This window comes from Amphiura filiformis, chromosome 7 (assembly GCF_039555335.1).
Source record: "Amphiura filiformis chromosome 7, Afil_fr2py, whole genome shotgun sequence".
Taxonomy (NCBI): domain Eukaryota; kingdom Metazoa; phylum Echinodermata; class Ophiuroidea; order Amphilepidida; family Amphiuridae; genus Amphiura; species Amphiura filiformis.
Genome location: NC_092634.1, coordinates 5,673,802 through 5,693,500, shown reverse-complemented (window position 1 = coordinate 5,693,500; position 19,699 = coordinate 5,673,802). Strand labels below are relative to the sequence as shown.

Here is a 19,699-nt window from a genome sequence, read left to right as displayed (position 1 = left end):
TAAGGGTCCTACTAGGAAGCCCTCTCTTGTTTGCCCTAGGTCCTTCTATAAGGGTCCTACTAGGAAGCCCTCTCTTGTTTGCCCTAGGTCCTTCTATAAGGGTCCTACTAGGGAAGCCCTCTCTTGTTTGGCCTAGGTCCTTCTATAAGGGTCCTAATATGGAAGCCCTCTCTTGTCAGTCAATATGCTCTGGTCATGGACGAAAAAGATAACAGACCACATACACTACTACGGTCCCTGGACCCTACCTGCCCTTGGGTCCTTCCTATAAGGGTCCTAATATGGAAGCCCTCTCATGTCAGTCAATATGCTCTGGTCATGGATGAAAAAGATAACAGACCACGTACAAGCAGTCAAAGTCTCAGCATCACCCGATAATGAGGGCCGATTGTTCCATGAAATGCGACAGGCAAAACTGCTATGCACGTACCGCATATTTTTACAGTCTATCACGTAATCGCGAATGCATGCAACACTCTATATGCAAAGGCACACAACGCTGGTGAAGAAGGAAAATGCACTGCACATTGCTTTTCAATTTTTGAAGAGCTTTGAGTCCAACTATTTAATCATGATTTGCCTTATCTCATACACTGTATATACATATTGAAAAAATTATTTTGCCCAAATTTCACCTCATATATTGAATACACAGAATTTTAACAAGAAGTTTCAGGAAATTGCCTTAGTTGTTGATTGAACAGATTCATCAGGATCGGTATAGTAAACTAGTTAAAAAGTTCTTTGATCTGATTCAGAATGTTCACTTATTAGTATGCGCTTTCAACAACACTTGTTGATAAAGCCAACAGGTGTTGTTGAAACATACACAAATAAGTGAACATTCTGGATCAGATACAAAGAACTTTGTTAACCTGCCTTAGTTGTTTATTTCCTAGAATTTACTCCGAGTGTAATGTACACTTCCTGGCAGAGAAGAACGGCACTTGTTTACATCTTGAGAGCGTACTCAGTGTAAACACAGAAGTGGGGTTCTAATTGGCTCATTCAATCATCTGGCAATCATAACAATCTGACTGGTCGATTACGCGTCAGAGAAGCGATTGGCGCAGAGCGGCACTCATCAAAGCCCTGTATTTGTCGCTCATTAACAGGGCATGTGTGTCCTACCAGAGCAAGAAAATGCAGTACTTCTCTGTAAGCTAGTGTAATTGCATGTTCAAAATGCAATTCTGTGTCTCAATCCCCACTGGACAATTTAGGTAAAATAGCAACTTATACAGTAACTATGACAACTGACTCACCTCTTTGTTGTATTTCCCAAATCGGATCTGTGTTTTTGCCCATTTACCAGTGTTCTTGTGTTTCAAACTCATTCGTTCCTGAAAGAAAACAAAATTGCAATAAATATCGATGATGTTTTGAAGAAAAAAATTGTACTTTTGAGGGTACTGATCAGAAATTTGGGGTCTAACACCCGGGTCAAACCTCTGGGAAAGGTGGGGCATTATGAACTCTCTCTATAGTAAGAAGGACATTAATGGGCTATTCCATTTAAAATCCATACTACCTCTGTGGAAGATTTAGCTAAAGTCTTCCACAGAGGGAGTATGAGCTTTGAATAGAATAGACAATTGGGTTACTTCCATTTGAAATACTCACTCCAGTTGTGGAAGATATAGGTAAAGCCATTATACAGGGAGAGTATGAGTTTACATTTGAAAAACATACTCCCCTTTTGGAAGGTATTTCCAAAATCTCAATTTCAACTGGAATCGCCCACTAATATGTCATTTGTCAATAGAGCATTCAGATAATAGGAGTAAACCCTGTGTATGTATCACACAGTCACTCACTGATCAATTCACTTGATTGGTTCAAGCTGAGACAAATATACACGTCAGTTTATATATTTCAGTTTATTGTAATACACGTTGCATTGCTATCTGACTTTGGCTCGATGTTTCAAGCAAACTGCAGATCTGTCAAACTTTATGAATAGTTTTAAGAGAGTTTTTCTTTTGTCAAAACCAGTTTGAAGAAAACTTACTAGTTTTTCTTGCTGACAGTTTCGTCAGTGAGCCACTGACTTTATCAAAGCTTGGTGTTGTTGTGATGATCCAACAGCTGATGACTGGCGGAAGTTATTTCACTTCCGGTAGCAATGTTAGTCTTGCTAGCAGTCTTCAGAAGAGGATCATACACGTGACTTAGGTTGTAGACCCCTCGCCTCTGTTCATTACTCCTCGCCTCTCTTTTCTGATCTGGATTGATTCCTTAATCCACCTTGCTTTCCTCTTGATCCTCTTCTGATGACTGCTAGCAAGACTAACATCGCTACCGGAAGTGAAATAACTTCCCGCCAGTCATCAGCTGTTGGATCATCACAACAACACCAAGCTTTGATAAAGTCAGTGGCTCACTGACGAAACTGTCAGCAAAAAAACTAGTAAGTTTTCTTCAAACTGGTTTTGACAAAAGAAAAACTCTCTTAATTCATTCATTACCAAACCTGATGAATTTGTTTCAAGATTTATGAATAGTTGATGGAAAAATGTTTGCAAATTTATTGAAATTAAGCTCAAATATAGGCAATTGTCAACTGAAATAGTAAAACCAGTTTTTTTTAATGAATGAACGTCCCAGATGAACATCGTATAAGGAAATAATAAAAGAAAAGAATCCAATCATTCCAAGGTCTGTGCAACTTTGGAATTGGATCAATGAAAAGTCTATTGCCATTAGTGTGTGACTGTGTAGTAAACAGAGGATCTGATCAAGTTAAGTGTGAAATAACTAGAAACATCACAGTTTTCGAATGAGATGCCTCCACTGGCACATGAGGCAATTTAAATTTGGAAAGATATTATAACAGCTATTAAATGTCAAACTGCATGAGTGGTACACATACATAACCTCAAATTAAATTTGACCTCCGTATGTGACCTTGGATACCACAAATACATGAAGGTACCCATAATGCAGCTATGAACCAAGTTTGATATCAAATTGGATCGATTGAGCCCATATTTATTGGTCGAGCTACGAGTTTATAATATTGGACAAGACGTAGTCGAGTCCAATATTTTAAAACTCATAGCGTGACCAATAAATATTGGGCGTAAAGCATCCAATTTTATCATTATTATGTGTTGGATCCAATATTTTCACACACTTGGATTCATCAAAACATAATAATGGTTTCATTAGGATTTAAAATGTTCATATGACACCAAATGTTAACCAAAAGTTGTAAATAATGGTATTTTACAAGTTGACCTCAAATGAAATTTGACCTCAGTATATGACATTGAACACCACCAATAGCTGAGGGTTCCCATAGTGCAGCTATATGTATGACCCAAGTTTGATTTTTTTTTAATGGATCGATTGAGTCCATATTTATTGGTCGAGCTATGAGTTTTAAAATATAAACTCATAGCGAGACCAATAAATATTGGGCGTAAAGCATCCAATTTTATCATTATGTTTTGGATCCAATATTTTCACACACTTGGATTCATTAAAACATAATAATAGTTGCATTAGGATTTAAGTTGTTCATATATGAGACCAACTTTAAACCAAAATTATTAAGTGTTAATCTAGATAACGACCATACAGTAGACGGAAGAAGGGGGTCAGCACAATTCACTTTAGATTAACTCATTCTCCCAGTGCAGTAAAAAAATCAGTGTTTCTACTTAAAGATAAAAACCTGAATTAAAAAATATGCATATTTCACTAATTTCGTCTGGCTACATATACACGTTTCATAACATATGGGTATGCCATTCCTTTTTTCTTCCAGATTGTCAACAGAGTTATCTTGATAAAATATGCATACTTGCCAACATTAAATTGGAAAATCAAAAACAGGGATAATCTTATGCGAAGTGATTTTAGAAGGAGGATGAAAACTGGCAAAATAAATCCTAATTGAGATTTTTTTGACAAAAGCCACATTTTCAAACCAGTATATTACATTGACCGAGATGAAGAAAGTTTACTTTGATCCGTTGGTGATACCGTTCTAAGCCCCAGAAGACCATATTGCTTCCAAATAAAACACAATTGAGACACATGATGTAGCTTCATTTAATTTATATAATGAAAATTAACACCGGCCTGTCCATCAGTGACGGGTTTGTCTTCCACCACTTGAGTTCAGTTTCAACATCAAATTTGATGTGATAATATTGAGTGAAGCTGCAATAACACTTAGAGTTGTAGTGATGATACTGAGTGTTGTTGCAATAACAGTGGGTGTTATTTTGGTTCTAGCTTGTTCCCCCCATCCTTGGTGGCTGACTTTTCTCTTCATCATCATGATTATAAATCATTTTAAAATAAAGTGGTATATTCCCAAATCTGTATTTTTTGGTGAATTGAAGGTACACCTATACGTGTACATTACTTGCTTAGTTATTTACTGACCACCCTTGTGGTTTTAAAATGGACATATCTCAAAAAGCTACAAAGGTATGACCCACAAGAAAAAAGTTAGAAATACAATAAGAACACCGGGGGTTCTCGAGCCAGCATAACATATTAAAAGCCGACTCCACCCCAGCTAATTAATTTAAGTATTCGGGCTTGTCATATGGTCGAATCCAACGAAAAGTGTACACGGCATGTTCAGGGCCATAACTTAAAAGTATTAATCAATTGGCATTCGCTTTTGTATTGTGTTTATTCGCTTTGATCATACGCTTCAGCCATATATAATAAGACCCCTTCTGTGAAAAACTTAGACACGGAGACCCCAAAACATGCTATTTTTACCCATTTTTCAAAATATTTCTTAAAGTATTTTTAAAAACGATAAATCAGTTATGAAAAGAAGTCATTAGATTGAATCTAAATTGATTTCCTGAAAGGTGTGTATTCAAAGATTGCCTGTTCAATTTTTCACATATTTGTACATAATTATGAATTTTTTGTGATAATTTTTTGAGTGGTATTTTTTACATTACCTACTTAATACAATTTTTCATAGCACTAGATATATCTTTAAAAATGGAAATCACTAATAAATGCTAATTGATACAAGCTTTGATATGTCCAATACTGAAATGCATTGCATTCGGACATCTTTATTATTGTGTTTAGCTGCCAGAAATTCCAGATGGCACAAAGGTAGGTTTGGTAAAAAATATGCATTACCTCCGAATACATGTTAAAAGCTGTGCCATTTCCACAAAGTGAGAGAATAGTAAACAATAGTTAAGCAATAGGTGCAGGGTAATACTAGGGATGTGGTCGGCACCGTTTTTTATTGTCGACATGTCGATATAATTCGTATACCGACGTCGACAGTGTGTCGACATAAAAAAATTCTAAAAAAAAAAAAAAAAAAAATTTTTTTTTAATTTTCAAAAAATATTTTTGGCCAGAAAATCAAGTTATAGGTTAAACTGACTTGTTATTCAAGGTTGAAACCAGAGAAATACTGCTACTCAAAAAAAAAAAAAATGCCAATTTTTTTTTTACAAAGTTGAAAAAGTTGTACATTTTAATTACTTTTGTTTCTATTGAACAGCTAGCAATGCATACTAATTCAATGTGTCCCTGACTGTTCAATAGAAGCAAAGGTAATCAAAATGTACAAGTTCATCCAACTTTGTAAAAAAAATTGGCATTTTTTTTTTTTTAGTAGCAGTATTTCTCTGGTTTCCAACCTTGAATAACAAGTCAGTTTGGGCCTATAACTTGCTTTTCTAGCCAAAAATATTTTTTGAAAACTAAAAAAAAAAAAAAAAAAAAAAATTTTTTTTTGTCGACATGATTTTTTGATGTCGACATGTCGGCATACGTGCCGACGTCGACATTATGTCGACATAAGGCATGTCGACCACATCACTAGGTAATACACTCTTTATTTCTACCAAGTTTCAATAGCCTGCGTTTAAATATTTCTGAGATGTCAACAATAAAAGCAAGTATTCAGAGGTACATTTCGGTAACCGAATGTTACCTACGAATACAATTTGACATCATAACAGTATTGTGAAACACCGCCATTCATGCCAATGCCCATATTGGTACATAATAAAGGCCTGTATGTTTGCTATCAAATCATATGTCAATGAAAGTTGCGAATTCACATACATGCCCACCATGCAAAACTGAATACGGCTTAATTGGTGAAAAATATGTACTGAAATAGACGACGGTCTGCTCATTTGAAAGAAAAATCAGATTCAAAGAAGATTAGAAGGGATAAATACTTGAATTTGTCAACTGTCATGTGTGCTTCATTTTAAATGTTTACCGACCTTCTGGTTTCTGAGTAATTTGTGTCCAAATTGATTTATTCGAAGGTAACTTTTGACGTTTTCGCTAAGGTTACCTACGAATACCATGGCAAAAACGACTGTTCTCATTGTCTCATGATCTAGACAACACATTGATGGACCCTGGTATAAAGCTAATTGTAGTTGCCCTCAAACGAAAGGCCACAAGACGTAACTGACTCCAAGATGGACTTCACAAGTCTGCAATAACGGTTTTAAGCGATTTGTGTGCAATTAAGCAAATTAAAGTCACTTTAGTGCCTTTGTTTCTTACTTCAATCCTCTTTCAACCGCTGTGAACCGACATTATTAATACATGATAGGGTCTAAAGTATCAATAAACGCACATAAAAAAATAATACATTCAAAGTGCTTTATAAAATGAAGTTTTGATTGCGATATCCACCAAAAGTCTAATTCTTACCTACAAATACTGAAATGTTACTTACTTAATACAGCATAATACATGACATGTGTAATGAAGTGTCTCTACCAATGGAAATTAATTGTCAAAAACTTTAAGCGGTACCCCAGGACACTATTATTACCCATATACGGATTCATTCAACAATTATTTATTATGTAAAATTGCTGATTAACTACTTGTATATAAAAATGAAGTGGTCAAAATCTTGCTAAAAGCATCAAAATTTTTTGATCTAAGGTAATACCATTTATTCATTTGGATGTACCATCTGAAAGAGATCTAAAAACTATCATTTTATTAATTCATTACCATAATAGCAAAATTTAAACCGCTAAACTCAATATAGATATTGTTAAATCGCTCATGTTACCTACTTAATACCCGGGTTTCTTCACCTTTTCATTGTATAAAGCGTTAGGTGTATGCGTATAATTCCTAATATTCTTGAAAACATATATCCTACTCGCTCTAATACAATGTGTAAATTGATTCATACTCATTTGATAAATAAAATACAGAAACTGACCTAAACTTCATTTTCAAAAATAAACTAGCATAAATTGACTAAGATCATATTGATCACGTTATAAAAATAAAAACAAATATTTTCTGGTTGAGCTAGCATTTTCCTGACACCCTATGGTCTACATTAAAAAAAAAAAGCGTTAATGGGAATATTCCATTTGTTTTAGGTTGATTAGTATTGCGATAGTGAAAGCATCCTAGTGGTATTCGTAGGTAACATTGGGTTTTGATATCACATTTACTATCACACGTCCTGGATTTATTTTTCAAGATTAGTAATGGCACTTTTGGTTCCTATAAGGCCAATATGTCATCAATCAATGGGCAAAAGGAAAAATTGTGGAGACATTTTTATTTCGGACTTTTATTTTTGGCCCGTGGACACTTTTGGTTGGATTCACCATATACAATAATTACTAATTTTGATCAGAAACAACATGCAAATAAGCTGGCGCAAACATTACCACAAAAGTTCATATTACGGGCCAGCATATTTATGGGCCGACTCCACCCTGACACTTGATTAAATAAGCTGTTATAACTTTGGAAGTATATGTGCTATATTAAAAGTTCAGGTACCTTGGGGAAATGTGGGAAACTCCTGCTAGAGAGCTGTTTCAAAATGGCCACCAAAAAAACATTGAATGACATCCTATAATTAAAGACAGAGATAAAAACAATTTATCGCGTCTGATGTCACTGTCAATTACGAAAAGGAATCTATCTGGTGCTGATTGGAGAAAAGGAATAGCAGCAAATGGCGAAAAATGTCGTACTTTTACAAGGCAAAAAGCAGCTTTCTAGGCATTGTGGACATGGTGCCTTCACCAAAGAAAGTTTCCTACTATAAAGACCTAACTTTTGAGATGGTTTGCATGTCGAAAGGTGCAAAATTAACAATACGGGCGCTCGGTTATAAATCCGTGTTCAGCAAGTCATCATCACGACACTTGTAAACAAACCGTGCTCGAGTTTGATTGACAGGTGACGTCAGACGCGATAAATTGTCTTTATCTTTGTCTTTCATTATAGAGCCATAGTGTTTACTGATGGGACATATTGTATCAACTTTGTACACACATAAAATTAAGAAATGCTCTGATTCTGATCAAAATGGCCTCACATTATTCTACTTGGACCAACATTTTAAGCAATGAATAGTTTGCCAAATCTCGGGTGTTTTGTTACCTTGGTTACATGGTCACAAATGTCAAGGTTGACAGGATATAATTATTACCCAGAAAGGAAAGAAAACCAAAAAAATTAAATAATAATTTCATATAAACTGAACATTGCATATTGCAAGGTCAATTCATTACGCTAATATCATTTTGAGGGACATGGGATGAAGTATCATATACTGCGCCAATAAAGTATCCTTACACTTGGTAAAATAATCACAATTTCCAAACTGAACAATTTTGGAGTAATTTTGTTTTTTTAATAGATGCACTATCTAATCCTGCACATTATGACATCACATTGAATCCAATGTGACTTCAAGAAGTAAAGTTACAAGCATTTGATTAGATGAAGGTCCAGTTTCAAAAGTGACAAACTGGCCTATTCAAATCAAAACTCCACAGACCACAAATCTGGTTTGAGAGTGGTGAATGGCTAATTTATGCGTGTGGCTTTAATGTAAAACAAAAGGAACAAAAGAAAACTGAAACAAAAGAACTGACAAATAAAATGAAAGTTATGAAAAGTACAGAGAAGAAAAAACTTAAATAAAAAACTGCTTTAAATAAGGCTTCATTGAAGAAACCGTGTTGTCTCTTTGTTTGTCACTTTTAAAACTGGACCTTCGTCTATTCAATTGCTTGTAACTTTACTTCTTGAGGTCACATTGGATTCAATGTGGTGTCATAATGTGCAGGATTAGATAGTGCATCTATTCTATTAAAAAAAAAAAAATTACCCCAATATTGTTCAGTTTTGAAATTGTGATTATTTTTCCAAGTGTAAGGATATTTTATTGGCGCAGTATATAATGTTACATGTAACACCAATTGAGATTGTAATCGACTCTGTTATAATGATAACATGTCGGTCATAAATCTCTTGTATATTTTGTTGATCAACATCGTTGTCCATTAAGGTATAATTGGTTACAATTTGTGAGGTGGTGATTACAGTTTTCTGGTTCAGGTTTCAATTGACTTGTTGAACAAACCTGTCATAGACAGGGCCGAACAATTTATGTAGAATAAAATTGAAAATTGCCCAAAAAAATAGCAAATTATGCGGAAAAAATAGCAAAATATAAATAAACACATTTAGCTCAATTTAAACTCGGGTTTACATTATACCTATAGCCAAGACTGTTTTTTCATATTTCTTGAGCAAAGTAAGTAGTAAACCACATATTTTGCTGAAACTTGACTGAAATATGAATTATGTGATGAAAAATTGAATTACATAGAAAAATCAAATTGCGTGGAGAAAGCAAATTTGCGAAAAATTGTTGGGCCAGGGTAACAAGCAGACATGCCACGATGGAAAGTCATCAATTTAGGTACTTTCAGAAGTTAACTTTTTACCAAAGTTACTGATGTTAGAATTAAAGGAATATAGTCATCTAAAAAAGGGAATACTCTGAGTAACTACATTGTAGATTGGTTTAGGATATGGATTTTATTCAAACTTACATAGAATGTCCAATATTGTCCCTTTTAAGCATCCATGTCAGTTGCATTTGAATGTGTATTACAAATTGTATTTTGATGCTTTTGAAGTGGTTAGCGTGGGTCATCCGATTGGGGGGCACCAACCATGATTAGGGGGCAACAGGTCTGATGGGGGGGGGGGGCACAAGTCGTTTTTTTCAATTTGCAATTGATGGGGTTTTTGTCAATTTGCAATTGATGGGGGGCACGTGCCCCCCTGTGCCCCTATTTTTGTGCAAATATGGTAACAAACGAAACTTAATTGAAAAAGAACATTTGCAGCGTAATTATGATTAATTAGCAAGCTAATATGTTTAACATGTGCATGTTGCATTGTGGTCCTAAGGCGCTGCAATAAACAAAAACATGGTGTGTTGAACTTCCTTTTATTGTTTCTTTTGAGAAGAAATGATGTTCCTATCTTAATCAAGACTTACAGAGATCAGAGTAAAAATAAATTTAAAAAAAATAATAATAATAATACTATCCCAAAGCCCTTCGAAGGCTAAGACCAAATACCTCAGCTCTTGATTTCTCCATTTTCATCAGCAATTCCTGGGCTTCTTCTGGGTTGCTTTCTATCATTGTTGCAAGTTTCTTAGATTCTTCTTTAGCTTTGGATTTGCGTTGGATTCGATGGTATCTGCAAATAGGGGTTAAAAATATTACTGTAAAAGTAGAAATGTATCATCAGGAATACACCCAAATGTATTAGAAACACACCCAAATGTATTAGAAACACACCCAAATGTATTAGGAATACATCCTAATGTATTAGGAATATAACTATATGTATCAGCACTACAACCAAATGCATCAGGAATACACCCAAGTCTATCTGGAATACACCCAAATGTACCATGAATACACCCAAATGTATCCGGAATACAACCAAGTGTATCTGGAATACATTCAAGTGTATCATGAATACACCCAAATGTATTAGAAATACACCCAAATCCATCAGGAATACACCCAAATGTATCAAGAATACACCTGAATATATCAGGAATACACCAAATGTCCAAATAGCCTAAGTTTACTTGGGAAAATGCATCATATCCTGTCATGGAGCCACCACTGCAAGCAATAAGACATTGAAAGACAGCTTACTTTTTACTCTTGATCTTTTTCTGTCGTCTACACTTGGCCTCATAGTAAGACTGCAAGGCTCTGTACTTCTGTAACTCAGCTCGTCTCTCTTGTGCCTGCATTAAAATAAGGACCAGCGATATATCAATGATAATCAATAAATCGACTACACTTGGCTTCATAGTAAGACTGCAAGGCTCTGTACTTCTGTAACTCAGCTCGTCTCTCTTGTGCCTGCATTAAAATAAGGACCAGCGATATATCAATGATAATCAATAAATCAAATACACTTGGCCTCATAGTAAGACTGCAAGGCTCTGTACTTCTGTAACTCAGCTCGTCTCTCTTGTGCCTGCATTAAAATAAGGACCAGCGATATATCAATGATAATCAATAAATCAAATACACTTGGCCTCATAGTAAGACTGCAAGGCTCTGTACTTCTGTAACTCAGCTCGTCTCTCTTGTGCCTGCATTAAAATAAGGACCAGCGATATATCAATGATAATCAATAAATCAAATACACTTGGCCTCATAGTAAGACTGCAAGGCTCTGTACTTCTGTAACTCAGCTCGTCTCTCTTGTGCCTGCATTAAAATAAGGACCAGCGATATATCAATGATAATCAATAAATCAACTACACTTGGCCTCATAGTAAGACTGCAAGGCTCTGTACTTCTGTAACTCAGCTCGTCTCTCTTGTGCCTGCAATAAAATAAGGACCAGCGATATATCAATGATAATCAATAAATCAACTACACTTGGCCTCATAGTAAGACTGCAAGGCTCTGTAGGCCTACTTCTGTAACTCAGCTCGTCTCTCTTGTGCCTGCATTAAAATAAGGACCATCGATATATCAATGATAATCAATAAATCAACTACACTTGGCTTCATAGTAAGACTGCAAGGCTCTGTACTTCTGTAACTCAGCTCGTCTCTCTTGTGCCTGCAATAAAATAAGGACCATCGATATATCAATGATAATCAATAAATCAACTACACTTGGCTTCATAGTAAGACTGCAAGGGCTCTGTACTTCTGTAACTCAGCTCGCTCTCTTGTGCCTGCATTAAAATAAGGACCAGCGATATATCAATGATAATCAATAAATCAACTACACTTGGCCTCATAGTAAGACTGCAAGGCTCTGTACTTCTGTAACTCAGCTCGTCTCTCTTGTGCCTGCATTAAAATAAGGACCAGCGATATATCAATGATAATCAATAAATCAAATACACTTGGCCTCATAGTAAGACTGCAAGGCTCTGTACTTCTGTAACTCAGCTCGTCTCTCTTGTGCCTGCATTAAAATAAGGACCAGCGATATATCAATGATAATCAATAAATCAACTACACTTGGCCTCATAGTAAGACTGCAAGGCTCTGTACTTCTGTAACTCAGCTCGTCTCTCTTGTGCCTGCAATAAAATAAGGACCAGCGATATATCAATGATAATCAATAAATCAACTACACTTGGCCTCATAGTAAGACTGCAAGGCTCTGTAGGCCTACTTCTGTAACTCAGCTCGTCTCTCTTGTGCCTGCATTAAAATAAGGACCATCGATATATCAATGATAATCAATAAATCAACTACACTTGGCTTCATAGTAAGACTGCAAGGCTCTGTACTTCTGTAACTCAGCTCGTCTCTCTTGTGCCTGCAATAAAATAAGGACCATCGATATATCAATGATAATCAATAAATCAACTACACTTGGCTTCATAGTAAGACTGCAAGGCTCTGTACTTCTGTAACTCAGCTCGTCTCTCTTGTGCCTGCATTAAAATAAGGACCAGCGATATATCAATGATAATCAATAAATCAACTACACTTGGCCTCATAGTAAGACTGCAAGGCTCTGTACTTCTGTAACTCAGCTCGTCTCTCTTGTGCCTGCATTAAAATAAGGACCAGCGATATATCAATGATAATCAATAAATCAACTACACTTGGCTTCATAGTAAGACTGCAAGGCTCTGTACTTCTGTAACTCAGCTCGTCTCTCTTGTGCCTGCAATAAAATAAGGACCAGCGATATATCAATGATAATCAATAAATCAACTACACTTGGCTTCATAGTAAGACTGCAAGGCTCTGTACTTCTGTAACTCAGCTCGTCTCTCTTGTGCCTGCAATAATATAAGGACCAGCGATATATCAATGATAATCAATAAATCAACTACACTTGGCTTCATAGTAAGACTGCAAGGCTCTGTACTTCTGTAACTCAGCTCGTCTCTCTTGTGCCTGCAATAATATAAGGACCAGCGATATATCAATGATAATCAATAAATCAACTACACTTGGCTTCATAGTAAGACTGCAAGGCTCTGTACTTCTGTAACTCAGCTCGTCTCTCTTGTGCCTGCAATAATATAAGGACCAGCGATATATCAATGATAATCAATAAATCAACTACACTTGGCTTCATAGTAAGACTGCAAGGCTCTGTACTTCTGTAACTCAGCTCGTCTCTCTTGTGTCTGCATTAAAATAAGGACCATCGATATATCAATGATAATCAATAAATCAACTACACTTGGCCTCATAGTAAGACTGCAAGGCTCTGTACTTCTGTAACTCAGCTCGTCTCTCTTGTGTCTGCATTAAAATAAGGACCATCGGTATATCAATGATAATCAATAAATCAACTACACTTGGCCTCATAGTAAGACTGCAAGGCTCTGTACTTCTGTAACTCAGCTCGTCTCTCTTGTGTCTGCATTAAAATAAGGACCATCGATATATCAATGATAATCAATAAATCAACTACACTTGGCCTCATAGTAAGACTGCAAGGCTCTGTACTTCTGTAACTCAGCTCGTCTCTCTTGTGCCTACATTAAAATAAGGACCATCGATATATCAATGATAATCAATAAATCAACTACACTTGGCCTCATAGTAAGACTGCAAGGCTCTGTACTTCTGCAACTCAGCTCGTCTCTCTTGTGCCTGCATTAAAATAAGGACCATCGATATAACAATGATAATCAATAAATCAAATACACTTGGCCTCATAGTAAAGACTGCAAGGCTCTGTACTTCTGCAACTCAGCTCGTCTCTCTTGTGCCTGCATTAAAATAAGGACCATCGATATAACAATGATAATCAATAAATCAAATACACTTGGCCTCATAGTAAAGACTGCAAGGCTCTGTACTTCTGTAACTCAGCTTGTCTCTCTTGTGCCTGCATTAAAATAAGGACCATCGATATAACAATGATAATCAATAAATCAAATACACTTGGCCTCATAGTAAAGACTGCAAGGCTCTGTACTTCTGTAACTCAGCTCGCCTCTCTTGTGCCTGCATTAAAATAAGGACCATCGATATAACAATGATAATCAATAAATCAAATACACTTGGCCTCATAGTAAAGACTGCAAGGCTCTGTACTTCTGTAACTCAGCTCGTCTCTCTTGTGCCTGCATTAAAATAAGGACCATCGATATATCAATGATAATCAATAGAGGTAGTCATTATGACGTCAACGCCGCCATCTTGTGGGTACGGAGTGCCTTGTTGCTAAGATCACCGCATTGACGCTTGACTGAAGAGGTGCATCACACGCTGCGACTTCCGCGTAATCAGGGGCGTAATGTCATAACGTATGACATGCAGAACGGCAGTACCCACAAGACGGCGGAAAAGGCTGACGGCCTCTATAAATCAACTATGTAAAAGTGGACATTTTCACGCTACATTTGTTTTCGCGCTTTTCGAATCCCAAGCTGCTACCGCAAAAATAACAACACACAAATATATTCCTTTTGTGTACAGGTCAAAGTAAGGAAACTTAGAATCACAAATTTCAAAACAAGGGAAACAGTTCAAAATTGGCAAAGAGCGAAAAAATAATTGCGCGAAAATATTCACTTTTACAGTATCCAATAATTTCTGAATAAAATCGATATATCCAAGTTGCCAAAAAAGTATCGAAAAATCGGGAAAATGGATTAAAATTGAGCAATTGTCCAGGCCATGCATGTGATGATATCGTACTACTGGGGTCCCAAGGAGAAAGGCTTTCCATGCCAGCAACGAAAGGAAAAACAGAGGGATGAACTAATAGCAGATGCTAACAATGTATGCATGAATATTGTAAAAGATATGAGTAAAATTGGGAGGATTTATCAATTTTTATTGATATTTTAGAGGCCAATATATTCATTTGTTTAAATCCTGATATCAACAGTCCTTACATTAGAAATATAAACATGATGATTATACATTGCAAAGTACACAAAATTTCACGATACTTTGCAGGGCTGTCAACTTTTTGGAATTGCTTGGCGTGAGACAGGGGCGTACTGGGATTTGCCGACTCCAATGTTCATTTTGTACCATGATTATTTGAGCCACGGCGCTTGAGAATGTGAAAAGCGGGGGGTAGGAGCAACAAATTATTCATGACAATGCGTGAGATTTTACTCATTTTCCAGCTTTTTGCGTGAGATTTACTACCTAGGCGTGATATTATACTACCTTGGCGTGAGACCGTGAGAAAGTGACCCAATGCGTGAGACCCACGGCTAATGTGTGAGAGTTGACAGCCCAGACTTTGTGGTCACTTAACACTTTATTTTTGTATCACAATTTTGATCAATTTTGATTATTTGGTAAAGAAAGACTGTTTGAAATACTAGGACACAAACATGTCACAGTCTAGATTTAAGATGCAAATTCAAAAGTTGCAAATTGCCCTATTGATTTGTACACAAAGCATTCCCGAACAAGAGAACTAGCACCATGCTTTCAACTGATTAGAATATTAAAATGAAACGTTTAATTTTGTTCCTTCCTTGGATTTTCGATCACTGTTTCTTTAAATCTCAACAAATGATGTCACAGTTTTAAATCAGAGCTAGAGGGTTCAGGTATTGGCTGGTTTTAATTTTGACATACCTGTTTTAGTTTAGGATATACAGGGGTGAACATAACTGGTACCCAAAATCCATTGCTGTCTGTACATTACCTCTTTGAGACTCATGGCTTTGAGGGCGTCCTCTTCCGCTATACTCAAATCTTTGCCCTTCTGTTCTCGGTGCTTACTCCCTTTGAGAAGTTGGTATACTTGCTGTTCCAGTGATGTAGCAGGCTAAAATTGACACAAACATATTAATTCTATTATTTTCAACTTTCAACAGTAAGTTTACATAGAAATTTTTCTTTAAAGGCGAATTGGAGCGGTGCCTAACTAAGCTATAGTTTGATCAGCTCGTAATCGGCGGGCCATATAACATTGCAGATTAATATCAATATATTTTATTTTTCGAGAATTGTCCTGTTACGTATCGGCAGAAGCATCATGAATTATCAATTCAAGTCCTCTACTTTGTATACTTTCTTTAATCTGCACATTATAGACCAGACAGTTTAACTATATCACTTCTATTTTCGGCGTAGTGGAAAAAATCTAACAATTCCCGCCGATTACAAGATGATATAGCGGTGTTTGGCTATGCCAGTTGAAATCCATACACCCCCTATGGAAGACATGAACATTATCTCCCACACAGGGGGTGTGCATTTCAAACAGGGCTATTTGAATGGGTGACTCCTTTTGAAATCTACACCATCTGTGTGGGAGATTAATAAGGTCATGGCTTTCATAAGGGGTGTGGATTTCAACTGGAATAGCCCTTTGAATTCAGACATTCAGATTTTGCCCAAGCCAATACCCCAGCAAGCTTTATCGGCAATGGTGTCATGCACAACATTCTGTGAAAATGATATTGGATGTGTGTATTGATGAGAAAGTCTTACTTGCTAAGTTTTACTTTTTTCAAAAAAGCATTTTTGACTTACACATTTTTTTGTCATTTAAAAATCCCATTTAATTATTACTACAGGGTAGGGTTTTTGGCACATTGCCAATTTCTCAAAATAACCAAACTTTTGAAAACACAGATTTTATTAAAACTTATTTTTCTCTTCTTTTTCTGCAAGAAAGTCATGCTAAATGTTGTTTTGTTTTTAAGAAAAGAAAAAGAAACTATCTGAAGTATGGGAACACAAATAGGCTGTGCTCTAGCAGGGTGGCTCCGCTTTAGCCCTGCTACCCTTTTTAATTCTGGCTGCGTTGTCTGGCTGGGACAGTTCCTAGGTTGGCTGTAACCTTGGTGGTCAATGTATTTTGAAGGCTGCAGCCAGAGTGGGGCGCACATAAGGATTATATGTGCTTGGGTAAATAATGTGGTTTGCATATTTGCTGTACAATACTAACCATTATTACTATTGTCCACTTCGTGTAGTCTATGCCTGTATATCTACCTCCAGTCAGCAGCACTATAGCTTTGAAGTTCAGCGTTGACTTAGCATTATTTCTTGCGTGTACAATAAGCCTTATGTGCCTTAAATCGAATTCACTGGGTCTTGGATATGGGTCGCAAGGTGGAAACAACACACATTAGGTTAGCGCACAGCCAAACGCATGCAGCAGGGCAAACCTTGTGTTGGCTTCGCTCAGATTAGAGCACAGCAAGCGTCACCCTGCTGGAGCCCAGCCAACTTGTGCTCCTGTGCCTAAAACAACTCAACGTATGAATAATACCTTAAATTTCTTGACAAACGCCTCCGTGCTTTGTAATCGAGCACTTTCTTGATTGAGAGGAAACGATAGGTGCTCAGCTTTACGGTTGCTATTGACGACCTCATCCCATTTGGAGACATCTTTGCTGGTAGCCTGGTAGGCTAACGTACGCTGGATCTGAAATGAGTGAAAACAAAACACACAGGTTAATCCTGTGAGAACTACCTGGCTAAAATGAACATTGTGTTCAATTTTGAATCAATCAAGGAAGGTATTAATAAGAAAGCCTAGTCATTATTGGCAATTGAAATGAGCATTTCAAGTTACCAACCAATCAGAAATGCTGTTAGATGACCAGTACGGTTGCTAATAATGATCTCATCCCACTTGGCAATGCTGGTTTTTAGACTGCTGCCAAAGTTTTACTTTTTCCAAATCCCCTGAGGAAGACTCAAAACACAATGTTTTATGAGATAAACACAAGGCCAAATTTAACTTTTCGGGACCCTTGGGCCAGGCCAAAATTTGGAGGCCCCCAAACTCCCTGTGCGGAAGTTTTGGTTTACAAATAGGGGGCCTACTATAAGATCGACAGTGGCGGCGGAAGCATTAAAATTTAGATGAGACAAGAACATTTTGTTCCGATTTTGCTTGGACATTTGCCCGCGAAGCACACATAAAAATTTCTATTTCAGACTATTTTAGGCAAAAATGAAGGTAAATGGGCAGGATGTGTGAAGTGTGCAAAAAATTCAATTTTACCATATTTTGGTCAAAAAAATGAACATGCACAGAGCAATTTTGGAGGCCCCAAATTTTGGAGGGGCCCTGGGCATGGGCCCATCTGGCCCAATGGTAAACCCGGCCCTGGATAAACATTTGTCAACTTGATGGATTCCTCTGCAAATTATGCAATTTCAAAATCTAACATGAGGCAGCCATTAATATTGCACATATCGTCATTGGCCCCTGAACATGTTTAAAGCAAAACCACTTATAGTAACCTATTGGCAGTTTTGTTTTAAACATGTTCAAGGGCCACAAGAACATAGGTACATACGACGATATCGTATGCAATCTCACCTTGTCCGCTTCATGCTTGTACAAAGGAGTCTTCAAAGTTGGAGTTTTCTTCTGGAAGTTGTTGAGCTGCTTACGGATGTCAGAATGGGCTGCTGTATTCTTTAATGTCTTCACCAGCTCATGAACCTTGACCCCTCTCTCATCTAGATAAGTTAGAAAATGAATGAACAGTCTTTATGTGAATACGCTGATTGGGGTATTTTAGTTGCAATCCATACAAGCACTAAAGAAGACATGATGTTAATCTTAAAAGCAACTTTAAGTTATAAGCGCAAGATGACAGGGATGTCGAGAGTGACTTACTATCAAAATATCACATGCATAACAAAAGTTGAACACAAGGACTTACACTACACATAAGCCTTCACTACACCTTTGTTTTCACATTTTTTTCTTTATTACTTTTTATTTATTCTCTTATTTTTACATGGTTGAAATTATAAAACAAAAGAAACATAATTATGGACAAATTATACAATATAGAGCCCATCTGAAATTAAACATGTTTAATTCTCTGATTTTCCAAATAAAATACTGTGTCTGCCATGCTATAGCTGGGCATACTCAAATGCCCACCAAATGTATGGTGGTAATGAACATTGCATCATGTTGCATTATGTCACATAAGCAACATGCTAAGGAATGTGTGGAATGTGGGCTAAGTATGCAAGTTGTGAACTTGACATTCACAGGGGTACTGGTGTAAGGTACATAGATTATGTCATGAAAGGGAATTTATATTTGTTAACACCGACTCAGATTATTTTTTCAAAATCTACAATGTACATGTAACCTTTTTTGGGGACACTTGGTATATTAGTTTAACATGGTTGTGCACTAGGCTTTTTTGACATGTATGTGTTTTGTTTTGCTCCTTATGTTTGCTTAGATCTCAATTTCATTGTTACTGACTTTGGTCTGATAGATCATTTCACATTATATTGATTGAGTTATCATTTACCTGTAACTTTGTTGAGATGGAATTCTGACACCTCTGTAGCGGGTTCTGACCTCTGCTTAATTTTGGATCTGAAACCAAGGGAAAGTGAAAGTCAATAACATTGCATATGATTACCATACTAATCAGCCTAAATACTAAAACA

The 19,699-nt window shown here is 36.5% G+C and overlaps 1 protein-coding gene across 1 annotated transcript in view; it reads right to left on the bottom strand.

Moving 5' to 3' along the window:
• Positions 1–19,699, bottom strand: part of LOC140156674 (U3 small nucleolar RNA-associated protein 14 homolog A-like) — a 92,413-nt gene that overhangs the window by 59,404 nt on the left and 13,310 nt on the right. Inside the window, 7 exon segments of the mRNA XM_072179613.1 lie at positions 1,266–1,343; positions 10,398–10,521; positions 10,992–11,086; positions 15,957–16,079; positions 17,535–17,690; positions 18,597–18,739; positions 19,558–19,625. Coding sequence (XP_072035714.1) covers positions 1,266–1,343; positions 10,398–10,521; positions 10,992–11,086; positions 15,957–16,079; positions 17,535–17,690; positions 18,597–18,739; positions 19,558–19,625 — 787 coding nt within the window.